General features: G+C 42.1%; 1 protein-coding gene across 1 annotated transcript; it reads right to left on the bottom strand.

The window, feature by feature from the left end:
- Positions 1–452: 452 nt before the first annotated feature.
- On the bottom strand, positions 453–19130 carry UNC93A (unc-93 homolog A). The gene is made up of 8 exons (XM_009951878.2): positions 19044–19130; positions 16481–16662; positions 15470–15699; positions 12304–12429; positions 9238–9455; positions 7970–8105; positions 6278–6409; positions 453–715 (listed from the first exon to the last, which is right to left on the bottom strand). The coding sequence occupies exons 1-8, from the start codon at positions 19128–19130 to the stop codon at positions 453–455; spliced, it is 1374 nt and encodes a 457-aa protein (XP_009950180.2).
- Between the last annotated feature and the right edge of the window lie 2325 nt (positions 19131–21455).

The raw sequence follows: 21455 nt of genomic DNA, 5'->3' as shown, positions 1-21455 counted from the left end.
GTAAGAACAAAATAAATCTTTATAATTAGTGGTTCCATGAAATGATGAGTGTTGTCTGCATTCAGCTGAGCAACTCCAGTTGCTGTCACCATCTGATTTCGCATGTGGGCTTTTCAGATTTGATTGTAAAGCTATGGTACTAGGTCTGATCCACAGATACAAAAATGTGAGGACTTTAAGAGTCTTGCTTACATTTATTAAGACTTTATTAGTTAAAGAAAAGATAAAACATTTGGTTGGTCATCCGTATGAAAGGGTGAAGTCAGATTATCTTCCCTTATAAAACTGAGATGTCAAAGGTATTTTTACTCCTAAGAGATTTGCATTATACTGGACTTGAAATCTGTTCCTTTACCATCTTTCTGGAGACAGTACGTGTTGGAACACCTTTGGAGACATGCCTGTAGGAGCTGGCCAGTTTGCTTTGCCTCTGTCTCTCTGATCCTGTTGAATTACATGTGTGTTTCCTGGGTGAGGGGTCCTACATTTTCCTTCTTCGTAGCAGGGGTCCCAAGGGAGCTCTTAGCTTCAAGGTATTCAACCGCTCCATATGTCACCATAGACAACACGAGTACAGACAGTAAAATGTACAGTTTGATGTAGACTTGCAACGTGGTGCTGTAACCATAGGCAATGACATATCCAAGTGATTCCCAGAGACGGTAATTTGCAAAGGCAGCCTCCTTGTGTTTCTCAAATAAAACACCATAGAGTCCTAGAAGGAAGGAGAGACATGGCTTGTGAAGATTAAGTCTGCAACCATGTGTTTTCTGCAAAGGGAATAAACAGACCCTCCCTCATAAATGTCAGAGAAAGGAAAATACAAGTTTTGTCTTAAAATATTTATGCTTCTGTGGATTGTTATAAGTGAAATAACAGAGCAAAAATGACAGAATAGAGAGTATCAGAGAAAAAGGGAAAGAAAATGGGATGAAGGAAGAAAGGATGGGCTTTATTGAAGTAAGCTGGCAGGAGTTTGTTTTTCAAACTATCAGCCACAAAAGGGAAGGTTCTTGCACTGACGAGCGAGTAAATAAGGAGGAAGATGAGATGGCCAGCAATGGCCCTTGACGCTGTAGAGTATCCATGTGTAACTATTGAGAAGGTTATTCCAAGTCCTCACTGGCTTTCACAGGACAGGCAGTTTTGTCTGGGGACAACATGGTCCTTAGGGACCAAGCTGCTCTTTCAGCATGAGGTAGAAAGGATCAAAGAACCACAGGGACCTCCCTGCTGCCATCCTTCATCACTTGTGGGGGGAACCTGCATGGGCCCTGCATGCACTGTCTGCCTGTTCTCCAAACCATTTTTCACCTACCTAAGAACAGGCAGAGACTGTTCACACAAAATGCATGTCCCTTGTTTTCACCAGAACTTGGCCTCAGGGAGCCCCCAGGTGAGGCTCGCACAGTGTTGCCAGTGGTAGTAATGCATGCTGTTCATACTTGCCAAGTTAAGAGAAACAAACTGACGCAAAACACTTAAATGAGAAAGTTGAGGAGAGCGCTACAACTGGGCTCAGATTTAATATGCAGAGGAGATTTGCCTCTCTGAGGTAGCCACATTTTCAAATGTTCATCTCCTGGATGTGTTGGCAAAAAGAATATCCCTGATGCATACAAAACCTCTGGGCCGCAACTGGAAAACTTGCCTGACATAGAGACTTAGTTAAACTGATCGTGCTAATGCAGTTGTGTTCACTGGGAAGCTCCCTCCAAGTTCAGTCAGCTGCACACCCACAGCTGGGAGTCAGGGAGGGATTCCTAGCCTCCAGGTCTCACTAGTTGGGCACACAGAGAAGTGGAGAGAGGTTGCTTTCCTCTGTGTGCTGAGCTAGCATCAGTGGTGATAAAGCAGTGGGCATTTCCACTGACTCAGCTATGGTATGCAGAGAGGGAAGGGGAGGAATACCATGAACCTTGACTCTGCTCGTCCACTTCTCTATCTAACACATCTGTTTGGAATATGCACATTCAGCCAAAAGGCACAGAGGAGTACAAAGTTCTCTAGAAGTCTGGGTAGGCTCAACTAACCCTTCAGTTTTGTTAAGAAGGGGGAGATACCATCTCTATGTAAAAACTTATGGCATCCTGATGACTGTAAGAGGACATTTACTGAACATTTCAGTTTAGCCTTGATGGAAAATCTGGACAAGTGCATCACAAGACGCACTTCATTAAACTGGCTGAGTGTAGTGTCATGTGAATTATTTGATAATCCTTCATAGTTTTGCCTAATAAATGAACAAGTACAAGTTGTTTGTATAACGTAGCTAATATGCACTGTGTTATCTTCTGGAAATGAATTAGTGAGGAGAATTTAATATAGGAAAGTTTCTGATGCCATGACAATTCTATGTGTAAAGATTTTGGCTTTCAGCTGGTACCTGTTTTCTCTTGCTATTTTGAAGTCTTCTTTCTCAATCAAAACAATGGAAGAATTGAGTGAGGATCTAGTCCAAGGTTCAGGTATAGGAAGGGCTGACTTGCTAGGGAAGTTCTCATTTCTAAGGATGCCTATGTGGTATTAGCTAGCAGTTATATAGGAGCACAATGGTGGTTTTGCCTCAAACTCAAACATTTGTCCTTACCACAAACACTGTCAGGTGCAGTGTGGCACAAGTTGCCTGGCTGAAGCGTTAGCAGGACCTGCCGGGCTGGCTGAATGGAGACGCTGCTAGGTCTGAATGCCTGCAGCTCACACGCATGGAGATTATCCTCCCTGTTTACCACTGCCCATTTTCTTACTCCTTCCCCTGGTAGTAGTAGACATGGGTATGTAACAGGACTGCTGGAAATTATTTGAGTCCAGGTTTATAAACCTTCCAGACTGATTTATATCCTTTCTAAAGACACATATTAACCTGGAACGAACTTTCTTTTACTGTAGTCTACCCGATAGCTCTGTGCTACATAATTGTTATGCCCCAAGTGCAGTTATTGCCAGGGGTGTAATAATAACATCTGTGTTCAGGTTAGATAAGAGGTCGCTACACACTCTGAAATGAAGCAGCTTTCACTGGAAATAAATGAGAGTGTTCACACATATACACAAACATGTTAGGAAACATTTGTAAGATGAAGTGACTCCTCTACTGTGAGCCTATACATCCTCTAGGGGGAACTCCAGTATTAGCTATCCACAGCAGGCCAAAGTAAGCCATCTTCAATTACCATGGAATGCCTTAAGTATGTGGCACAATGCCATCAATGCCATTGTATTTCTTCTGTGGTTAATCTACTAGGGCCCAAGCAGCAGTCATGGGAGCTTGCCAAAGGAAGGACCACAGACCTCAGTTGCCAGCACTTGTCTCATCACCTTTGGAGCTGGGAATTTCTCGTATGATGTGAATCTGTATAAAACTGATGAAGGGGAGAAGAGATGTAGACCTAAATGGGCATGTCAAATTGAAGATCCTGTTCTGGGATGCAGCATAATGGGGTAACGTCACTGCAGCTCTCTGATAAGGTTTCATGTCATCGCTCGATGTTTCAGTGTGACAAAGCAAACTACAATTTTATGCCTGGGAGCTGTGGGACAGCTGAAGAAGGTACAGACAAAAAAAGATATCGTGCAAACATAAGGAACATTTGGTTTTTTCCCCGATAACACAAATGTGAACTTTTCATAAGTATCCTGCAGCAACCTGGGAATGAAGATGACCTGTTACAGTGCTTTAATAGAGGTTAGTCTTGTCACATAGCTGCAGAGCTCTCTCATCATCAAGTAAGCATGAAGCACTGTCCACTGTCTATGTCTCATCTGGGGGCTGGGAACTGCAGCCACTTCCCAGCCACCCTCTGTGACACTTAAGTCCTCTGTACTTACCCCTTTTTTCCTAACAAGGGCATCGAGTCCATCTTTGTCAGGCATGCAGGGACCTTACTGAGGAGATGTCCTCCTCAAAGGACATCTCAAATGTATGTAAATTCCTGAAGAGAGGGTGCAAAGAGGATGGAGCCAGGCTCCTTTCACCAGTGTCCAAGAAAAGTGGACAAGAGGTGACGGGCACAAACTGAAACCTAGGAGGTTCCCTCTGATATCTGGAAAAACTTTTTCACTCTGTGAGGGTGACTGAACACTGATACAGATTGCCCAGGGAGGGTGTGAGTCTCCCTCCCTGGAGATATTCAAAAGCTGACTGGACATGGTCCTGGGGTAACTGGCTCTGCCTGGATGGCCCTGCTTCAGCAAGGGCGTTGGACCAGATGACATCCAGAGGTCCCTCCCAACCTCGGCCCTTTTGAGATTCTGAAAGACGCCAAGTGTCTGAGGGCAGGGCTTTCTGGAAAAGAGAGAAGCGGGTTAAAGGGCAGGTCCCTTATACCAGTGGAAGACTAAGGTATGGCTCTCGAGCGTTGGGAAGAAGCCTGATGAACAATCAGGAAGATTGTGTCTGAGGAAGCAGGAAATGAATGAACAGCTTTACTTCAGAGAGAGCAAATCCTCACTGATGTTGTCCTTCCATGAACCTGAATAATGAGAGCACTGATTTAAAATTGTACCAAAGGCACAAGGCTGTGCACTGGCATAAGAGAAGATGAGAGGGTGTCCCTTGATGTATGCATTAGCTCCTCTCTGAGGGATAGGAGCTGGAGCTGCTGGAGAAACAGAGAGGTCTGGCTGGTTGCTTCCTTGTATGTGGAGGTGGGGACTCTATATGTGCTTAAAAGGAGATCACTGTCAGTGCTGGGCAATGAACTGTGGTGTTTTTCCTTTGGCTCTCTAGGAGGAACATGATAATTTATCTAGTGGTTGAAATCATCTGAGCTACTGAAGCAATCAGAGGGACTGGAGGGAGGGAGGCCAAGACACTTAACCTGATGTGGGCCCAGATGATCTAACTCTGTCACGTACATATTGCTATGGCATCTGCCAAATATGAATTTGAGATAGAGGAAAACAATGTTCATGAAATAAGGGGCAAAATATGGGAGCAGATGGGAAAGCATTTAACTGTCTTACTGACCCTGGCTATGGCATTGATTTAAAAAGAGTGTGATTGACAGTCATGAGCAGACTTTACTTCAAGTCATCACAGACTATAGGTCTTTCTTGCCCTCTCCAGCATTTTAGAGTCTGTCTTTAGTCTCTATAAGAGAACTTCCTCTAGTTTTGATTGAGGGATAAGTTTAAATAATCCCTTACAGAAGTCAGTTTTTATCAGATCATCGTCTGAACTCCCAGTACATAATAATTTCACTGTATCACAAAGCAGAAGAAGATAAAAGATTATAAGAACAACCATAATGCGTCAGATAAGAAGTCCAACGGTATACTTCCAGTAAGAGACTCCTAGGATAAGAATGTAAGAAATGAGGCAAGTGTACACGGATTTTCCCCCCTGCCACTGCCCTCCTGACTCTGGCAATCAAGGACATAGGGATTTTCTGAGTTGGAGATTTCCTCTGGACCACCAGGCTTTAATAGCCCCCAAGAATATTTTCCCCTGAAGTGATGTAATGACAGTTTAAAAACATTTACATGTTTGGCAGTGAATTCCATGCTTTGATTATTCATTGTCTGAAAAAAGCATTTCTTTTGATTGCTATAAAGCCTGCTGCCTTATAACTTAATTTGGTGCCATTAGTTCTGTTATTAACAGAAACATTTAATTTCTAATATCCTTCTTCATACTACTAATGGTCTTACTGACTGCTTTACTTACTTATCATTTGTCCAGGCTAAAGTGTTCTAGTTTGTTAGTCTTCCTTCAAGTGGAAGTCTCCCATGACTCTGCTCCTTTTTATTGCTTTCTTACACTTATCACATTGGATTATGATTTTTGAAATTGAGCAAATCATAACTGCATGGATTTACCTGGTTGCGTAATGTTGCTCTCTGTGATTTTCTCCTTCAATTTTATTCTAGTAGCTCCTAACAGCCAATATGCTGCTGCTTTTGTTGCTGAGCTTTGAGTTGATTTTTTATCCAGAGTGCTCTCCTCTATTGCAAAAGACAGACTAAATGTATCATTCTTCTTAGTTTTCTAATTTTCTTTGAAACTTGTACTTCTCCAGAATGTTTATTCTGAATATCCGTTATCATCTTCTGCAGTGTTCTTCTCTCTTCATCTTGGAAAAAATTTGCTTAATGAGCATTTTACTTTCTTATTCCCAACTTGTTCTTATTTCTTCTACTTTCCAAGGAACTAATATATTTCTTTTAGATGCTGTCTTAAACCCATTATAATTTTTATGCACATGTTGTTTTATAAATACAAACATGCAGATTTTTATATTTCAAGAGAATACATTTCATTGTCACCAGGACTTACCATTAGTTTGTGTCTGCCAAATGGCATCAGATAGGCCCCAAAGAGCAGGGAATACAAAAAACACAGCAAGCTGCTTAGGATGAGGTTTCCACAGCAGTAGTGCTGTTATACAGGCAGTGTTTGTAACTGCAGCTGTTGATTTAGAAAGAAAGAAGAGAAATATAAATGTGGTTACAAACAGGACAGATAGTGGTAGGTAACAATTCCAAAATCTTTCCCCAACTAGAGCACAAGGCGATCTTAAAATCTTTCTGGTTCACTGATATTTGCACTGACGGAGTTGATACTACATGAAATACAAGACAATGCAATACATTGACAGTCTTCAGTTAATAATTCTGATCAGTGTCCTGAGCTGAGAGAACTTCGGCACTGATACAGCTGTTAGCCCAAAGAACAAGAACTGCCGCTGAGTAGAAGGGGCTGCTGAAAAACTTGCAGTTACCATGTGAGGCATGTGGGAAGGGGGAGGAAGCACCCTCCTGCTCTCCTTACCTAGTCCTTTCAGGGCCAGAGAAGGCCACTAAGGGTACCTAGAGGGTCTGGTGACTTTTTGTCTTTTTTTTAGAAGCACTGTGTAAATGAGTCACTGGTTCCTCCCCCTACAGGTGCACCTTCACAGGCTGAGTACAGAGCGTTAAACAGCACTGAGAGGTTCAGAGGTCTTGCATTACTAATACTATAGAGTTATGTTATTATTATTGTTGTTGTTATTATTATTATTATTTTAATCTAAAATGAGTTTGATAGAGTGAGACATACACCTAGGACAGAGTCATACAGAAGAATCTCTGAACTAGTGACTGTAGTGTAAAGGACTCTAAATTTCTTCTTCCTTGCTAAGTTTAAAATTTCCTGTGGAGGAAATGCCTAGAATGTCTAGATGCACATTGACTCAGCCAGTGATGTTTCTAATAATACAAGTTACTGTGTAGTGGAAGTAAGGTATTAGTACACTTGAGCATGCTTAGTGGATACAGGGACACGAATGAAATATTTCTTGGCATTTTTCTACCTCCATTACTCTGTTACTCATTGGAACAGTGTTCTCTGGAGAAGGAGATATTCTTAAATATACAAATCTCTTCTCATGGCAACCTGAAAATTGCTGACCAGTACACAGGTCCTCAAGTTATTCTAGCCTGACACTCTGGCATATCACTTTATTTTTCTCCCTCTAGAACAAGTAGTAAAAAGGGCACCAGACCAACTTTAAAAAATTTTCCTGAGATTCCCAGGCTGGTTGTGAAATTTCAAGTTCACCATCCCCTGAGACTCAAACCACAGTGTATCTCACGAGGTTCTCAGTTGCTTTCGCTCCATAAAGGTGAGGAGGTTTCACCCCAGTGGAGAAATCCTTCCCAGGTGTAGCGCAGGCCTCAACATCTGTACGATAAGGTCATTTACCCCTGGTTGCGTCAGAGCTATAAATCATCAAAGCTGTAAGGCACTTTCTGAGTAGGTAGTGCCCTCAAAAACAGGGTGAACTACACCACCAGCAAAGGCAATGACCTCAATACAGTGGTTAACTGTTCTGTCTCCCTTCTCATGAATCAAGTTTTCCTCCAGATTGACTTTGGTTTTAATTGATAGCTGACAGTGAGCTCTCCCTTTGTACTGCATGCAAAGGGGGGAGCACTGGATTTGATATATTACATGAGGTGGTCAGTCCTTTGAGCGGCCTTTACATACCTAATGCAAAGAGAAGTTTTCTGCCCGTGAACTGAGAGATCTTTCCGAAGAGCAGAGAGCAGAGGGAATTTATGGCTGAAAAGCAGATCATCGCATAACCAACGTAATGTATCCCCAAGGCACAGGTCACATATGTCTGGAAGAGAAGAGACAGTGGTGCCACATTTTCTTCAGTGAAAATATGCAGCTAGGGTTCAAGGGTCTTAGCCTGAGTATTCAGTAAATAGCCAGTATGGACAAGATCAAAGGAGCACAGCTACAGAGTTTGCTGTCAAGTCCCTGGTGTATTGACATAGCTGGCCTTCAGCAGTGATATTCCTAACCCAGTTCCCAATCAGACTGATGCCATGCAACCAAAGCGATAAGAAGCAGAAGAAATCAGAGCACTGCTCGCTATGCATGTAAAACTCCTGGAAGTGGCACTAGGAATTTTCTGCCCTTCCGTTCATAGCCCAAGAGATGAAAATTGATGGTCAGCACTATGGTCATTACAGAGCAGCTCACAAGAAATGAAGAGGACCTCATCTATGACAGCACAGAACCAGTGGAGGTGGCCATGGAGTGCCCCTTTCAATCCATTCAAACACAGCTGCAAGTGCACTTTTCCATCTGCTTATATGCAAGGTTTGAAAGCTTAAGTGTCAAATAAGCAGCTCAGGAAGACTGCCCCCTTTCTCTGAAGGCTTTCTCAAGGAATATCTGGAGAACACAGCTGCTGTCTGTCTAGGTTTGTGAAGGAGCAGAGGTGGTTTTGATCATTTCAGTCCGTCAGGGTTTGGACCCGATGCACTAGTGACTGGTGAGGGTTTTCAGCCAGCCATGTTGAGGATTTGCCCTCTTACCGTAAAGGTTGTCAAAATAAAACCTGTGATATGTGTGCTGACTTGCACTTCTACAAACTCTAGGGAAACCAGGAGGAAGGAAGATATAAAAGCTTTGCAGACTTCTGGCTTTTCTCCCAGTTTGTTATTTACAACAAACTGAAGAGTTTGAACCTGTAACTCTCTGCTGCAGCCTCCACTGGTGAGTTAAGCTCTCTACAGAGTTCTTTTTGAGGCTCCTCCAAGGGTCACATTTACTGATGGCCTCTGCTGTTTGAAGATGTCACTCAGAGTTCATTCAAGTAGATGTAAGCAGTAATTTAGCAAACCAAAAATCACCATTGAAAACATCTTCATTTAACAAGTAAGTAGAGATCAGATGCAATAGTAAGACACAAAGGCACAAAACCCAATCAGACAGAAACAGATTTTCATTGTCATCCACACCTTTGTGTAGTCACCAGAAAGAAATCCCTGTTCAAACCCACTGTACATTGTCAGAGGGATTAGAAGACACTGTCTTTTATCTTTAAGATGCTGGAAAGTTGCTAGGAACGTAGACCAAAAGGATGGTTTCTCTAGTATTTCTTTCTCAGTCTCTGCTTGGTCAGATTTGATCTGGTCCAGAAATATAACAATCAGCAACACAGCTAGCACACCACTAGCTGCAAAAAACAAAACAAAAAGTTCATGAAAAACCAAGGAATGCTGGAAGAATGATGGGAAGTCGCTTGCTGCTGTTATTGTTCTGACTTAGTGCTTAGCTCTCTGTGGGATGTTTTGGCAGATGCTTCTGATTCCGCCTCAGTGTAAAGGCCATTTCTGTGTAAACAAGAAGGCCTGATCTACATTCACATCTTCTGCATCCAGCTGCGCACCTCGCAAATCCCCTCAGCTTAACTGTGACTGGCCTGTTGTGACAGCCGCCGGGCCAGCTGCACAGCCGCAGAGGGTGATCGCTCACCCTTCCAGGGCAAGCCAGGGGCGCTGGGACGGGGAGCTTGCCAGAAACAACTCCCTCGGGAGCCATCAAAAGGCTTTAAATCAACACGAGAGAGGAATATTCACTTCAAGTGCCAAGGTTTTCATGGCTAAGGGGGATCTTCCTGCAGATACATGGAAAGCAAAATAAAGGGCTAGGCATAAAACTGCTGTCTTGGATCCCAGTATATGTTTTTTTCTTTTTTTTTTTTTTCGGTCAGCTCAGAGCCATGCTTTCAGTGTGGAGTATGTGTTGCTTTAAAGGTGGCAATGAGCACCTCTGGGTGACTTGAAAAAAGATGGAAGTTACAGCTTTGAACCTATAATTTCCTAGCAGAAGTAGCATATGAAAGAATACATGAGGCAGTCAATCAGAAAATGATCATGTCTGTATTTACATAGGTTTGCTGCTTATGGAGTCAATCAATATGATTTTTTTCATGTTATCAAGAAGATAACTGTGATTCATAATATACATGAAACAGCCACAGATTCACAACTGATTGGTTCATTACAGATGCAAGGCATGATTAAGTTTCCTCTCTTATGCTGACTAGAATTTCACCCATGGAAACAGGTGGAGTTCAGAGAGGAGAACCAGGCATCTCATCCCATACACATTGCCTGTTTAATGTGCTCCTATGTTACTGTGTATGGTTGTGCTCTTTTCCATGAACTTTTAATGTCCAAATACATTAGCAGATTTACAGTAAATTGCCTCAATTTTTTATTGCTTATAATTTCTCCTCCATGTCTCCTAGAATGAAATTGTATTCTCCAGTGTCATGGTTCTTCACTGCGGCTGAGCTGTAAACCCTTCGTGATGGAAATCATTGTCAGTTCTGCCAGGGTGTTTATTAGTGCTTATGGGCTGATTGCGGGACTTATGTATGGGCGAGAGCAGGACATCCACATTTACAGGACAATTATTCCAACAAATATGTCAAATGAATCAAGAGCAATTATCGGAGATAAGTAACTGCATGGCTTAGTAGTTGTTGGTATGACCATAAACAGAAACATCAACAGACCTTGAGAAAACTAAACAACAAAAGACTTATCCATTATTGTCTCCACCCAAGCTGGACAAAATATGTATTCAGCAACCAAATAGAGGAGACATGTTTAAAAAATGTCTGCGAATGAAATATTTAGCTATTTGATTTCCCTCGAGGTAGGAAAAGACATATCTTTTATTAAGAGCTTAAAAGAAAAATGAAACCCTACAGACACAGGGTCAGTAGACAGCAGAGTTGCATTCATTTTGCATGAGCAAAGCCCAGGGGAGTGCTGTATATGTTAGTCATCAAATTCAAATTTAAACTTGTGAACCAAACCTGCCTTTAGCAGAGAGGCATCAGCTCCAGTACACTCTGGAGGGGAAGTAGGGGGATATTCTTTGCATTTTCTCACTGATTAGGAATGGAGGTTGGGGAAGGAGGGAGGGTTTTCTGCGATGCCCTTGTCAGATGAGGGCTGGCTCTGACCAGATCTCATACTCTCTGTTTGAGGGTATGACTAATTCCATGCGTCTGTCTCAGCATAGAGCGTACATCTATGTGCAGAGACTGCAAAGATATTTTAACAGAGCGAAGGTGACATATTGCCTTGCCAGATACTTCCCCTTTATCCAGAGAATAACTTGTTCTGAGCTGGATACTTTTTGAACTTTCCTCACTGAATGCGTCTTTGGAGATCTATTTTTGTCTTTCCAGTTTTTCACGGCATCAGCCTTCCCTGTCTTTGATTCCTTTCTAGCCTTATGCACGGAAGGTCTATAGCAGCTGTAGTTACTGAATGGGAGACATGCCAATTCCCCTAGCGTTCTCTTTATCTTTGCCTTTCACACTAAGGTGTCATAATTCAAGCATCACATCTCAGCAGGGATCAAAAACCTCCCCCCAAATGACTGCACTTTCTGGGAGCTGTGGTTCAGGTCCACCTCTAACTACAGCATAGTTCTTTTGCTAAAACTGTTTTACACGTGGTAGGACACCAGTCAATTCTGATAAGCATCCCCAGATGACTAGAGGTTGGTGAGTTCAAGTACCACTAGCTGGGCTGCTCCTAGCATCTTGGAGCCCTGCATGCATGTATAATTCTGCCCAATGCCATCAGTAACTAGTTCACGATTGCTGATACTGAAGATAATGGATTTAAAACTATCGTCTCATGCATAACTGGATAAGCTGCTGTAATCATCTAATTGCAATGTGAGCATACTTTTCGTTCTAGCCTGTAAAGCAACACTGACTTTGGGTGAAAAGGTGGGAGTCACCATACTGGGCTTCAGCTTTACACCAGGTGAAAAGTGTAAAGAATGTCCTTTGGACAAAAATGATAAAACACTGGAATAAAGCATTTGAAACTATTTGGGAAGGAGTTGTTTACCGCTCTCACATGTCTTATTTCCTTTTAGCAAATTGGTTTGAAGGAGGAAGTTGGAAATTTAATCTGTAAAGTCATGCTAGGTTTCACAAGTAGTAGGCTCCCCATCAGTGATATTCATTAAAGATTGTGTGGAATACTTACCAGTGTAGATCCCTAGCAGAGTGTAGATTAAGGAGTTGGAGGGTTCTGCTGACAGAGTAGTGTTAGTGGTTTCAGTCATGCAATCATATGCTCCGCAGCATGCCAGGTTTTCTTCTGAGATTTCCACTAATTCAGTAAGAACCAAAAGAAAGACAGGTCAGGTAAGAGATCAGATGAGTGCACACTATGTGTAAGGCTATAACGAGAAGGGAATCCAGTGCTCGGCGATTTGTCCTGGTTTCAAATCCTTCTTGGTTAGAGATGTTTAACTTCAGAATCCCACAAAAATTTGTTTTAACAGAAACGGTTGCTCAAGACAGAACACTGAATTGATGGTTATGTGGAGACATGGACTAAAGCCAGAGGTTGAAATCTGAATCCAAGCTCAATTTGCAGTATATTTAAAGTTCCAGTGTGTATCTGTACCTCTTAATCATAATACCCCACAAGACAGGTCCCTCAGTTTACAGCACCGCTGGACTCATTGACCTCAGTCCATACAGCCAGAGCACATTATCTGTCTCCAGATTATTTCTGTATATGTTATAGGAATGGAAACCACCTTGAGACATCTTTTTGTTTTAGAAATTCAATTTACGATTACCCACTAATGCAGTCTTCCAAGAAATCAGCTTTTCCTGGCTTTATTACTCTTTGAGAACTTGAAACTAGTACAGTTTGTCGGGGTTGGGAGTAAGACCTTCCCTTTGTTCAATCCCATCAGTGTTGTGCTGGTCATATGTCAAAGCCACACACATGCATGTACACATGCAGCCTGTGTGTCACCATGACGCTGTGCCCACTTCCTCCAGTACCCTTTCTGCAAAGAAAAAATACTAACTCAAAGTGTGAACCTGAATAAGCTGTGTAGTGGGGAAGGACCACACAATTGTTTCAGTGCTTTCACTGCAGAATTTGTCACTGGTCCAAGCATAATAAAGAGCAGTACATTGTACCTTGGCCGATTCCTTAAACAGGACTTGATCTGTAATTTTTCTATTAGGGTTATTGTGTAACTAGTTTTAGTGCATTTTTCCCCATTGCTTCCAATCAAAGCTGCTGCAACATGAACCAGCTGCTTAACTAGCTTCATAAACAACTTTAGGTTCAACATCAGATAAAACTTAGTAACATAAAGAAAATTGTTACCTTATCATATCCAGCGGCTACCGCTACACAGTTTTGAACAAACAGACCCTCAGCAAAATTACCATATGCAAAAGGTGAGTCCCACCAGTAAAGTGTGGAAATATGTAAAACAAGTTTTTCATCTGTTCATGCATCATATGAAGATGAAGATGCACATGCAATTAGTGATATGGAAGCTGCAGGGCAGGGTTTGCTCTGTTCCTCTGGAAATAAGGCTGCAATGTTGATGGCTGAGAAAGGATGACTCTTGTAATTTACATTGATTACTGTCTTCTGTTGTAGTATTATCTCATGGTGTAGCTTGCCTTGCTGTGTCTGGATGTAGTGATGCAGGCAGTATGTCACATGTATGTACATGTCTGAATTTTATGCATTTTGATTCTGCAGGTAAATACCACGTCTTTCCAACTGCTCAGTGAAATGATACATTTTAAGTATATGAACAAGATGGGTGGATACTTTTGCCGCACTGTCAGAGAGGGAAAGAGTTACTGGAGAGCCTTACCCCCTTGCCCCCCCAGAAGCTCCCTCTAGGTTAAAGCTGAGTCTCACTGAGAAGGCACAGTTGGGAAGCTTGTGGTATGACTGCTCGTCACTGTTGTGAAGGTATGAAAGGCCTTTGGCTCTGAGAGCTGTTCACAGCACACCTCCCAGGAAGACAGTGTTTGCTGAAATCCAATATAATTGATAAAAAATAAGTAAAAGAGTTTCTTTAGAATTTAGAGGAACATCCTCAGATGTAAAACTAGGAGGGAATTTACAAGACCAAAAAAAAAACTATTTTAATCCTCTTATTAACATGATGTGTGCTGTGAGGCAGTGGAGAGTAAAATGGTTTTAGTCTGTGCAGACCCCACAGCTGCACCACAGTCTCTGCCCTGCAAATGAAATCAGAGCGGACAGTCCCTCCCGAGACATCGTATGGCTCAGTGATCGGGTCAGCAGGGCTCTGTTGCACTTGATACAGTCCTTTAGCATTCTGCTTTGATGGTGTTTCATCTACAGTTGCTTGGGTTTAGAGTAAGCATGATCCTCCATAAGTATCACACCTTGTGACAACTCCTTTGCCATAATCCCAAGGATTCAAAGATTAAAAACTGATGCCGGCTCCTGGACATTTAGTTTTAACCTAATACCTATTTGAATACCCTCCAGAGGACGTGCTGCTTAACTGAGCCAGGGGAGAGAGGTAACTTCTTGCTATTCATAGCAGCAATGTATATAGAAAGCTCTTTCCATGTCCATCCTGTTCTGACTTTGACAGGGTAGGGAATGCATGGGAGACTGCAATGATTATTAATACACTGTAGCACTTTGAATCTCTAAGGTGGCATCCAAGTGTTAATTTACGTTCACAACTGCTCATTTAAAGCATACACAATTACAAGCATGGGAAATGAGGGCAGCGCTGTTGAGTGATTTCTTCAAGCTACATCGGCATCTGCTGTCTGAGCCTGAAATACAGCAGAGGAGCCCTGGCATTCAGGCGCCTGCCAACAGCTACTTCTATTTCTTCTTGACAATTCTGTAAAGCACTCATTTTCAGCAAGCGCCAGCATCAGCTTGACTAACCTTGAATGTTTAACAGCAAATTAATCCAATACTACAAGCTTTGAGAAAAGGCTTTTTTGCAAAGTGTTTTGCCTTTTGTTTTAATCCACTTTAAGTAGAAGTCAGATGTGAAAGACTGTCACTGCCAGCAGCCTATCTATGCGTGACAACACAGGGGTGGAATTCAAGAGGAATTCAATAGACATCTATTTTTGAGTTAGTTGTCTGAACTCTCTTTATAGCTGATGAAGAGTTGATAGAAAATAGACACTTCCAGAGAGCAATTTAGCCCCTGTTTCAGGCATCTGCCTTCAGATAAGCTAACTCGCATCTGAAGTGCTGGTTTCCACTGACTATGAAGGCAGTTGAGGGTCACGAGCTCAGCTACAGAAATCTACCTTTTAACTACCTAGTACTAGCAGATGTTCATAGAAAAAGAGTGCCAAGATTTTAAAATATATTTTACCTTTGGTGGAAGCTTGGCTAAATATTAAGGATGAGATAAGATTTCCCCAGATGCCGGAGGACTGAAATATCAGAAAGAAGACACCAAAGTATTGGTTGATAACGTCTTTCCCATTTTTTCCTGCTTTTTCAGCATATGAATTGCCAGCAATGGTGAGGTAAGTGCATTTGGCAGACCAGAGTGGTGCTCCTCCTAAGCCCAGGATCACAGAGGTAGGGATTAGTGTGTACCTGCCAAAGAACACTTTATTTAGCATAGCTGTTATCCATTAGCATAATAATTATTTGCCCAAAGATCCAGAGGCAAAAGTATACATCAAATAAATAGATTTATCCATTGTGTGATTCAATAAATCTGTTAACATGGAACAAAGAATTGGCCAGTCTTGCGAAGTTTAGTCTGTGCAAGTGCTCCCAGCTGTGTCCAGGGGCTAGGCCTAGGCTAGGCTGGTTAGGCCTGTGCTCATGTGCCTTATCCTCTTGTAACTGAGAATTAAATTGCACCTGCCCTTCAGAAGATGGATCATGACAACTTTCCTCAGCACAATTGCATCCCCTGTCACTGGAAAGCAGAAGTTGTTCATCCATCTCTGAAAGGGCTTCCTCCTATGGTCTGCTGCTCCCAGAGCCACTGGCTGGAAGACAGCCTTACCTTCAATCTTTTCAAAAATAGCCCTAAAAGTCATCTGTATTTTAAATGAAACTTCTAATTTTTTTTTTTTTTCTGAAGGGAAATCTCTGCTACACACATGAGTTAGAGAAACAACATCAGGTGGGTGCATGGATGCATTCATTCTGGCTTTTTGCACATTTTCACCTCTCTGCTTTACCTGCTACTGGATTTACCTTCACTGGATTTATTTATCCCTGTTTCTTGCAGGTAACACCTTTTGCATCCAACTTTCAAATCCACAACACAGAGGTAGAGTACGAATTGAGAAGAAAAAGAAGAACTTTTCCCTTACTGATTTTGCTCGAACACACTAGAGAGGGTTAAGTATTTAAATTGTACCAGCTAGCATAGAAGTTCCCTAAGGAGAACGCGATGTAGCAGCACATAGAGCCTGCAATGGTCCACTTGCAGCCCAGCTTCTTGATGAGGACTGGAGGGAGGAACATGGACGAGAAGATGAGCGCAGCATAGAGAACACTTAGGGAAGCAACACCCAGGCCTTCTTCTGAGTGGAGACTGCTCTGCATGGACAAAAAACAAGAGCTGACAAAAAATTTTATCACAGGCACTTATTACTGTGGTGTACAGAGAGTGGCTTCAGGCAGAACTAGAGACACACAGAAGCTGTATTGGGTATTGCTATCTCCTTTCCCCAAAGCAGCCTGATTATGGATTTATGGTTTTCCTCACAATGAAATATGAACACAAAAGTAGGTGAGGATTGCTCAGATTCAAAGCTTTGGTAAGACAGACTTCAGATTATTTAATATAACTCGTTTGAGTTTCGCTTTGAAAGCTGAGTGAAGGATAACCTCTTTTCTTGGCCTTCACTTTTTGTCTCAGGCAGGAATATCCTCAGATCTGCATTGCAAGGGCTGACTTAGCAACACTGGAAAATTCTTTGCTTTAAACTATAGGTCTGATAATTTCTAAATTCTTCAAAGACCAAGGTCCAAATATCCTAATATGCTCACAGTAGCCCTTTATATTTGGAAGTAATTGATTCACCCACATTTTCACAAGGGAGGAATAACACCTTACTGATCTAACCAGGTTTTATATTTTTATGCTCAAAATTGTTCTCTTGTCTTGATACTGTGAAAGTTGCAATGAGAAGACCAAGATGCTGCTTATCAACATTTTTCTGTTTGTTTTCATTAAGAGCTGACGCAATCCAGTATGATTTTGCAAGGAGGAATGGATGCTGGAGGGGTAGCACTGGAGAGCACTGGAGGAGTGTGAGGCCGCTGGTAGCTGCACTGAACACTTCCAAGCCCTGCAGTGGCTGTGTGACCCGGCTGTGCAGGACCATGGTGGCAGCCATGCAGCACCCTTGGCAAGGTGCAAGCGTCAGGACAGTGAGGTGAGGAGGTTCTCTGTTGAGCAGTGTCAGCGTATTTGAGAAACAGAATGGCTGTTTTGTAAACAGACAAAGAGGCTTCCTGATCACAGAGGTCTTATTCCTGAAGCACCACGTGCCTAGTTTTGTCAGATACAGTTTCCAAAAATTAGAAGCCAGGCCTCCAAAATCATATGATTAGCTTAATTGTTGTTTGTTTGTTTGTTTGTTTGTTTTTTGTGGGGGAAATGTTGAAATAAATGATGAGAATTTTTAATGCTTCTCCTGCCGGCTACAGTGAAATAAAATAACTTACTTTTGATTGTGCCTCAGGAAGCCCTCTTTAACCACCAAGACAAAATGGAGAGAAGAGGGCTACTTCGTGAATCAGCACTACCCCCTCCTGCAGCATTAGGGGAGAGTTTATGTTCCAGAACTTGAGCATGCACTGTTTCAGATGGTGGGGCTGACTCATGACTTCTTGGGTTTCTTTTCCCCTGCCTCACTAGTCTGCCCAGCCTGATAACATCTCCATCCATTTTTGGGACTGTTTTTGCAGAACTTCCCTGAGCTTGGAATTTGACAGTGTCAGTGAACTAAAGCAGCTCAAGGAAAAGAGAAGAGAGAGGTGTACAGAGCTAGCAGGGACCTCTTCCTGAAATGAGGTAAACCCTATGTTATTGCAAACAAGTGCATCATGTTATGTATCAAGCTCCATCTTTAAAGCATACAGATTCCCATGCTCGTGGGAAAATCTGACCCAATTGATCATGGTCATCTTGTAATATCCTGCCTAAAGTTGCTCATGGGTGGCTTATATCCATGTATTTGTCATTAGACCAGCAGAGTCTTCTAGTCTGAGAAGTTCCTGCTTGTGTTTATCTGCTCTGAAGTATTCATAGACAGCAACAGTAACCCTCAGTCTTCTATTTTGGCTGTGCTAAACAAGCGAGTTCTGATGGTATCCTGAGTGTTCACGTCATTCTAGAAACCCACCTCTGCTACTGTGTTTTAAGATGTTGAAGCCAATACAAGCCACAGCTGCCTCTGATTAAAATAATATTTTTCATTATTATGTTATATCATGATGCCAGGAACTATCGTATTATTTTATACTTAAATTATTTAATAGATTTGGCATACATTTTTATTATTTTACAGTGCTGTATAGTAACAATAAAATTATAGCAATTTAGAAATATTCAAAACAAACCCTTTCAAGAACTGGAATTTGTTTTCCATTTTGCAATATCTTCTTTTGAGAAAAATCTCAGAGAAATTTAGTTTTCATTCAAACAACTTTTGTGGACCTAAAAAAGTAGTCTGACACAAGTGTGCAAACTATTTGAGAAGTATTAGAATAAAATACTTAGTAAATGCTATGGCTCTGCATGAGGAATACTAACTTGCAGCAAGTTGATGTCCTAACCCACCTCACAAAAAATATTGTGCATGCTTTCCTCAGAGAAACCATGGAAAGACTGATGGGTTTCACACTAACAGCTGGCCTGATGCCCTTCCAGGCCATCTCTCCTGCCAACCAGTGGGAGACGCTCCACTTACCTGTAGACTCTGCAGTCCTCCATAAGCAGTGAAGAGAAGTAAAAATCCGAAAGAAATGACCAAAACGTTCTTAAGATTCCTTTCCATGTTGATTCATACAAGACAAAAGGTCTGTCTGTCGGTGGGCAGAGCTGATCCAATTATTCCAGGGGATGCTTTAGGTTGGAGAAAAACAGCTTATGTTTTGTTGGAAAAGGTCACTTCTCACTGCATTTGTAGAGGAAAGAGTTGTTAATTATTTGAGGATTGGTCAGTGAACTTTATGTTTACTGATACCGAAAACTCCTGATGGAGTTGTTACTCATTCACCTGTTGTGACTGAGGCAATAACGAGCACTCCCGAAGGACATCTATCAGGTTTTATTAGATAGGTATATAGGTCACTTGCAACACTTGGACTGATTTTAGTATTGCGGTCATAAGTTACAAGGCTCTCTCCTATCACTAGCACAGAAGAAAGAAATTGGACACAGTGAAATGACTGTCTGGCATAGAGATACCCTAATCCATAGAGGGCAAAGATTCAAAGATCGGATTGAAATCTATATTAGGCCTATTGCTTAACCAAGGTTACAAAAACGTACTAGGAAATGAGAGCTCTATAGCTGTGCAGCACAGCAAACCAAGTTTGCTGGCTGCTTGGCAAGCAGAAGAGTCTTCATCTGTGGTGAACCCTGTGGCTTTGATGTTTCAGATTTACCACGTCATACTCATGCAAATCATTTTTCCCCATCTTTCCCATCAACTCAGAAGCCAAGAAGAAACATGAATTGAGCATATAAATGAAAAAGCCACTTCCCCTCCTCTGGCTCCTGGAAAAAAACAGCCTTTGTGGGATATACTTTGCCTTGCCATTGCTGCCTGGCTCAGGGAGTGAAAAGTTTCCCCCTAGCCAGCCTTGCCGTATTTGCCCCTGCTTGCCCGTATTTTTAGAGCCTGCCCTTGTGAAGTTGCATTGTTTGTTCGTGACACACTGGCCATCCTGCAAGTCCTGACTGAACTTTTGAATAGTCCCCTTCTGAGCACAGGAAGTCCTCTCTGCCCCTAAGTCTGGTGGGGTGAGCAGACCCTTCCTGCAGCTGTAGTAGAGGAGGGATTTGAACTTGGGGGTGTGATGGGTTGACCCTGGCTGGACATCAGGTGTCCACCAAAGCTGCTCTATCACTCCCCTCCTCAGGTGTAGAGGGGAGAGAAAATATGACAGGCATGTGGGTCAAGATAAGGACAGTTTCACAAAGCAAAAGCAAAAACCACGCGTGGAAGCAAAGGAAAACAAAAGATTTTATTCTCTACTTCCCATCAGCAGGCGATGTCCAGCAACTTCCCAGGAAGTAGGGCTTCAGTACGTGTAGTGGTTGCTCTGGATGACAAATGTAAAAATGCATGCCCTCCCCTTCCTCCTCTTCTCACCTAGCTTATATGGCTGAGCAGACTTCATATGGTATGGAATATCCCTTTGATCGGTTTGGGTCAGCTGTCTTGGCTGTGTCCCCTCCCAAGATCTTGCCCACCCCTAGCCTACTGGGGAAATGTTGGAGAGGCAACGTTGATGCTGTGTGAGCACTGCTCAGCAGTTGTGAAAACACTGGTGTGTTACCAACACCTTTCTAGCTACCACTACACAGCACAGCACAATGAGAGCTGCTATGGGGAAAATTAACTCCACCTCAGACAGACCCAACACAGGGAGCAAAGTGGAATCCTAAAAAATCCATGCTACAACATAAAAAGACTACAGTATGTAGTGTCTAGTGGGAATACACAGCTAAGACTTGGTCTAAATCCCACTAGATGGCACAGTTTTGCTTCCCATAGGGACGTTGGAGGGTAAGAGGAGGAAGCTTTAGTGCATTAATTCATTTAATACGTTAAGGAGGTTGCAGCTAGTTTCTACTTTGGAGAAAAATCCAGTATGTGCCTTTTCATTTTCTTCTTTTGTCTTATAATCTTCTTGAATGAAATAATGCAGAAAACACAATCTTTTCTTTCTCTGTTATTAATGGTACTTCTACATTGCAAGTCTAGATAGTGAAATACTGGCTTTTTATTTTACAGTCTGCTATGCTAAGCGTGCAAACACTTTCAATTAGATCACAATGCTGCTCTTGTTTTGCAGTGTTTGTAATCCTCTACAAGGCTTATAAACCAAACTGGTGGTACTTATTCCAATCTTTTTACATTTACAGACTCTTGCAATTTTCAGGTGAAGACATTTCAGAAGAAATTTACACCTGGTGATAACATGCTTATTTCTGTTTTCTCCTTTGAAATAGTCTTCCAAATTCTTGGGTTTTAAGATCACAGATTTAAACCCACTGGAAAAATGAATGAGAAAATGTAAGAATAATGCTTATCCTAAACAAAAGGGTAATTATCACATGCTCCAGCAGAGGCAAGAACCAAAGATAGTTC

The sequence above is a fragment of the Leptosomus discolor genome, chromosome 2 (assembly GCF_034619465.1).
Source record: "Leptosomus discolor isolate bLepDis1 chromosome 2, bLepDis1.hap2, whole genome shotgun sequence".
Lineage (NCBI taxonomy): Eukaryota > Metazoa > Chordata > Aves > Leptosomiformes > Leptosomidae > Leptosomus > Leptosomus discolor.
The sequence above is the reverse complement of the archived record's forward strand: the minus strand, read 5'-3'. Positions and strand labels throughout refer to the sequence as shown.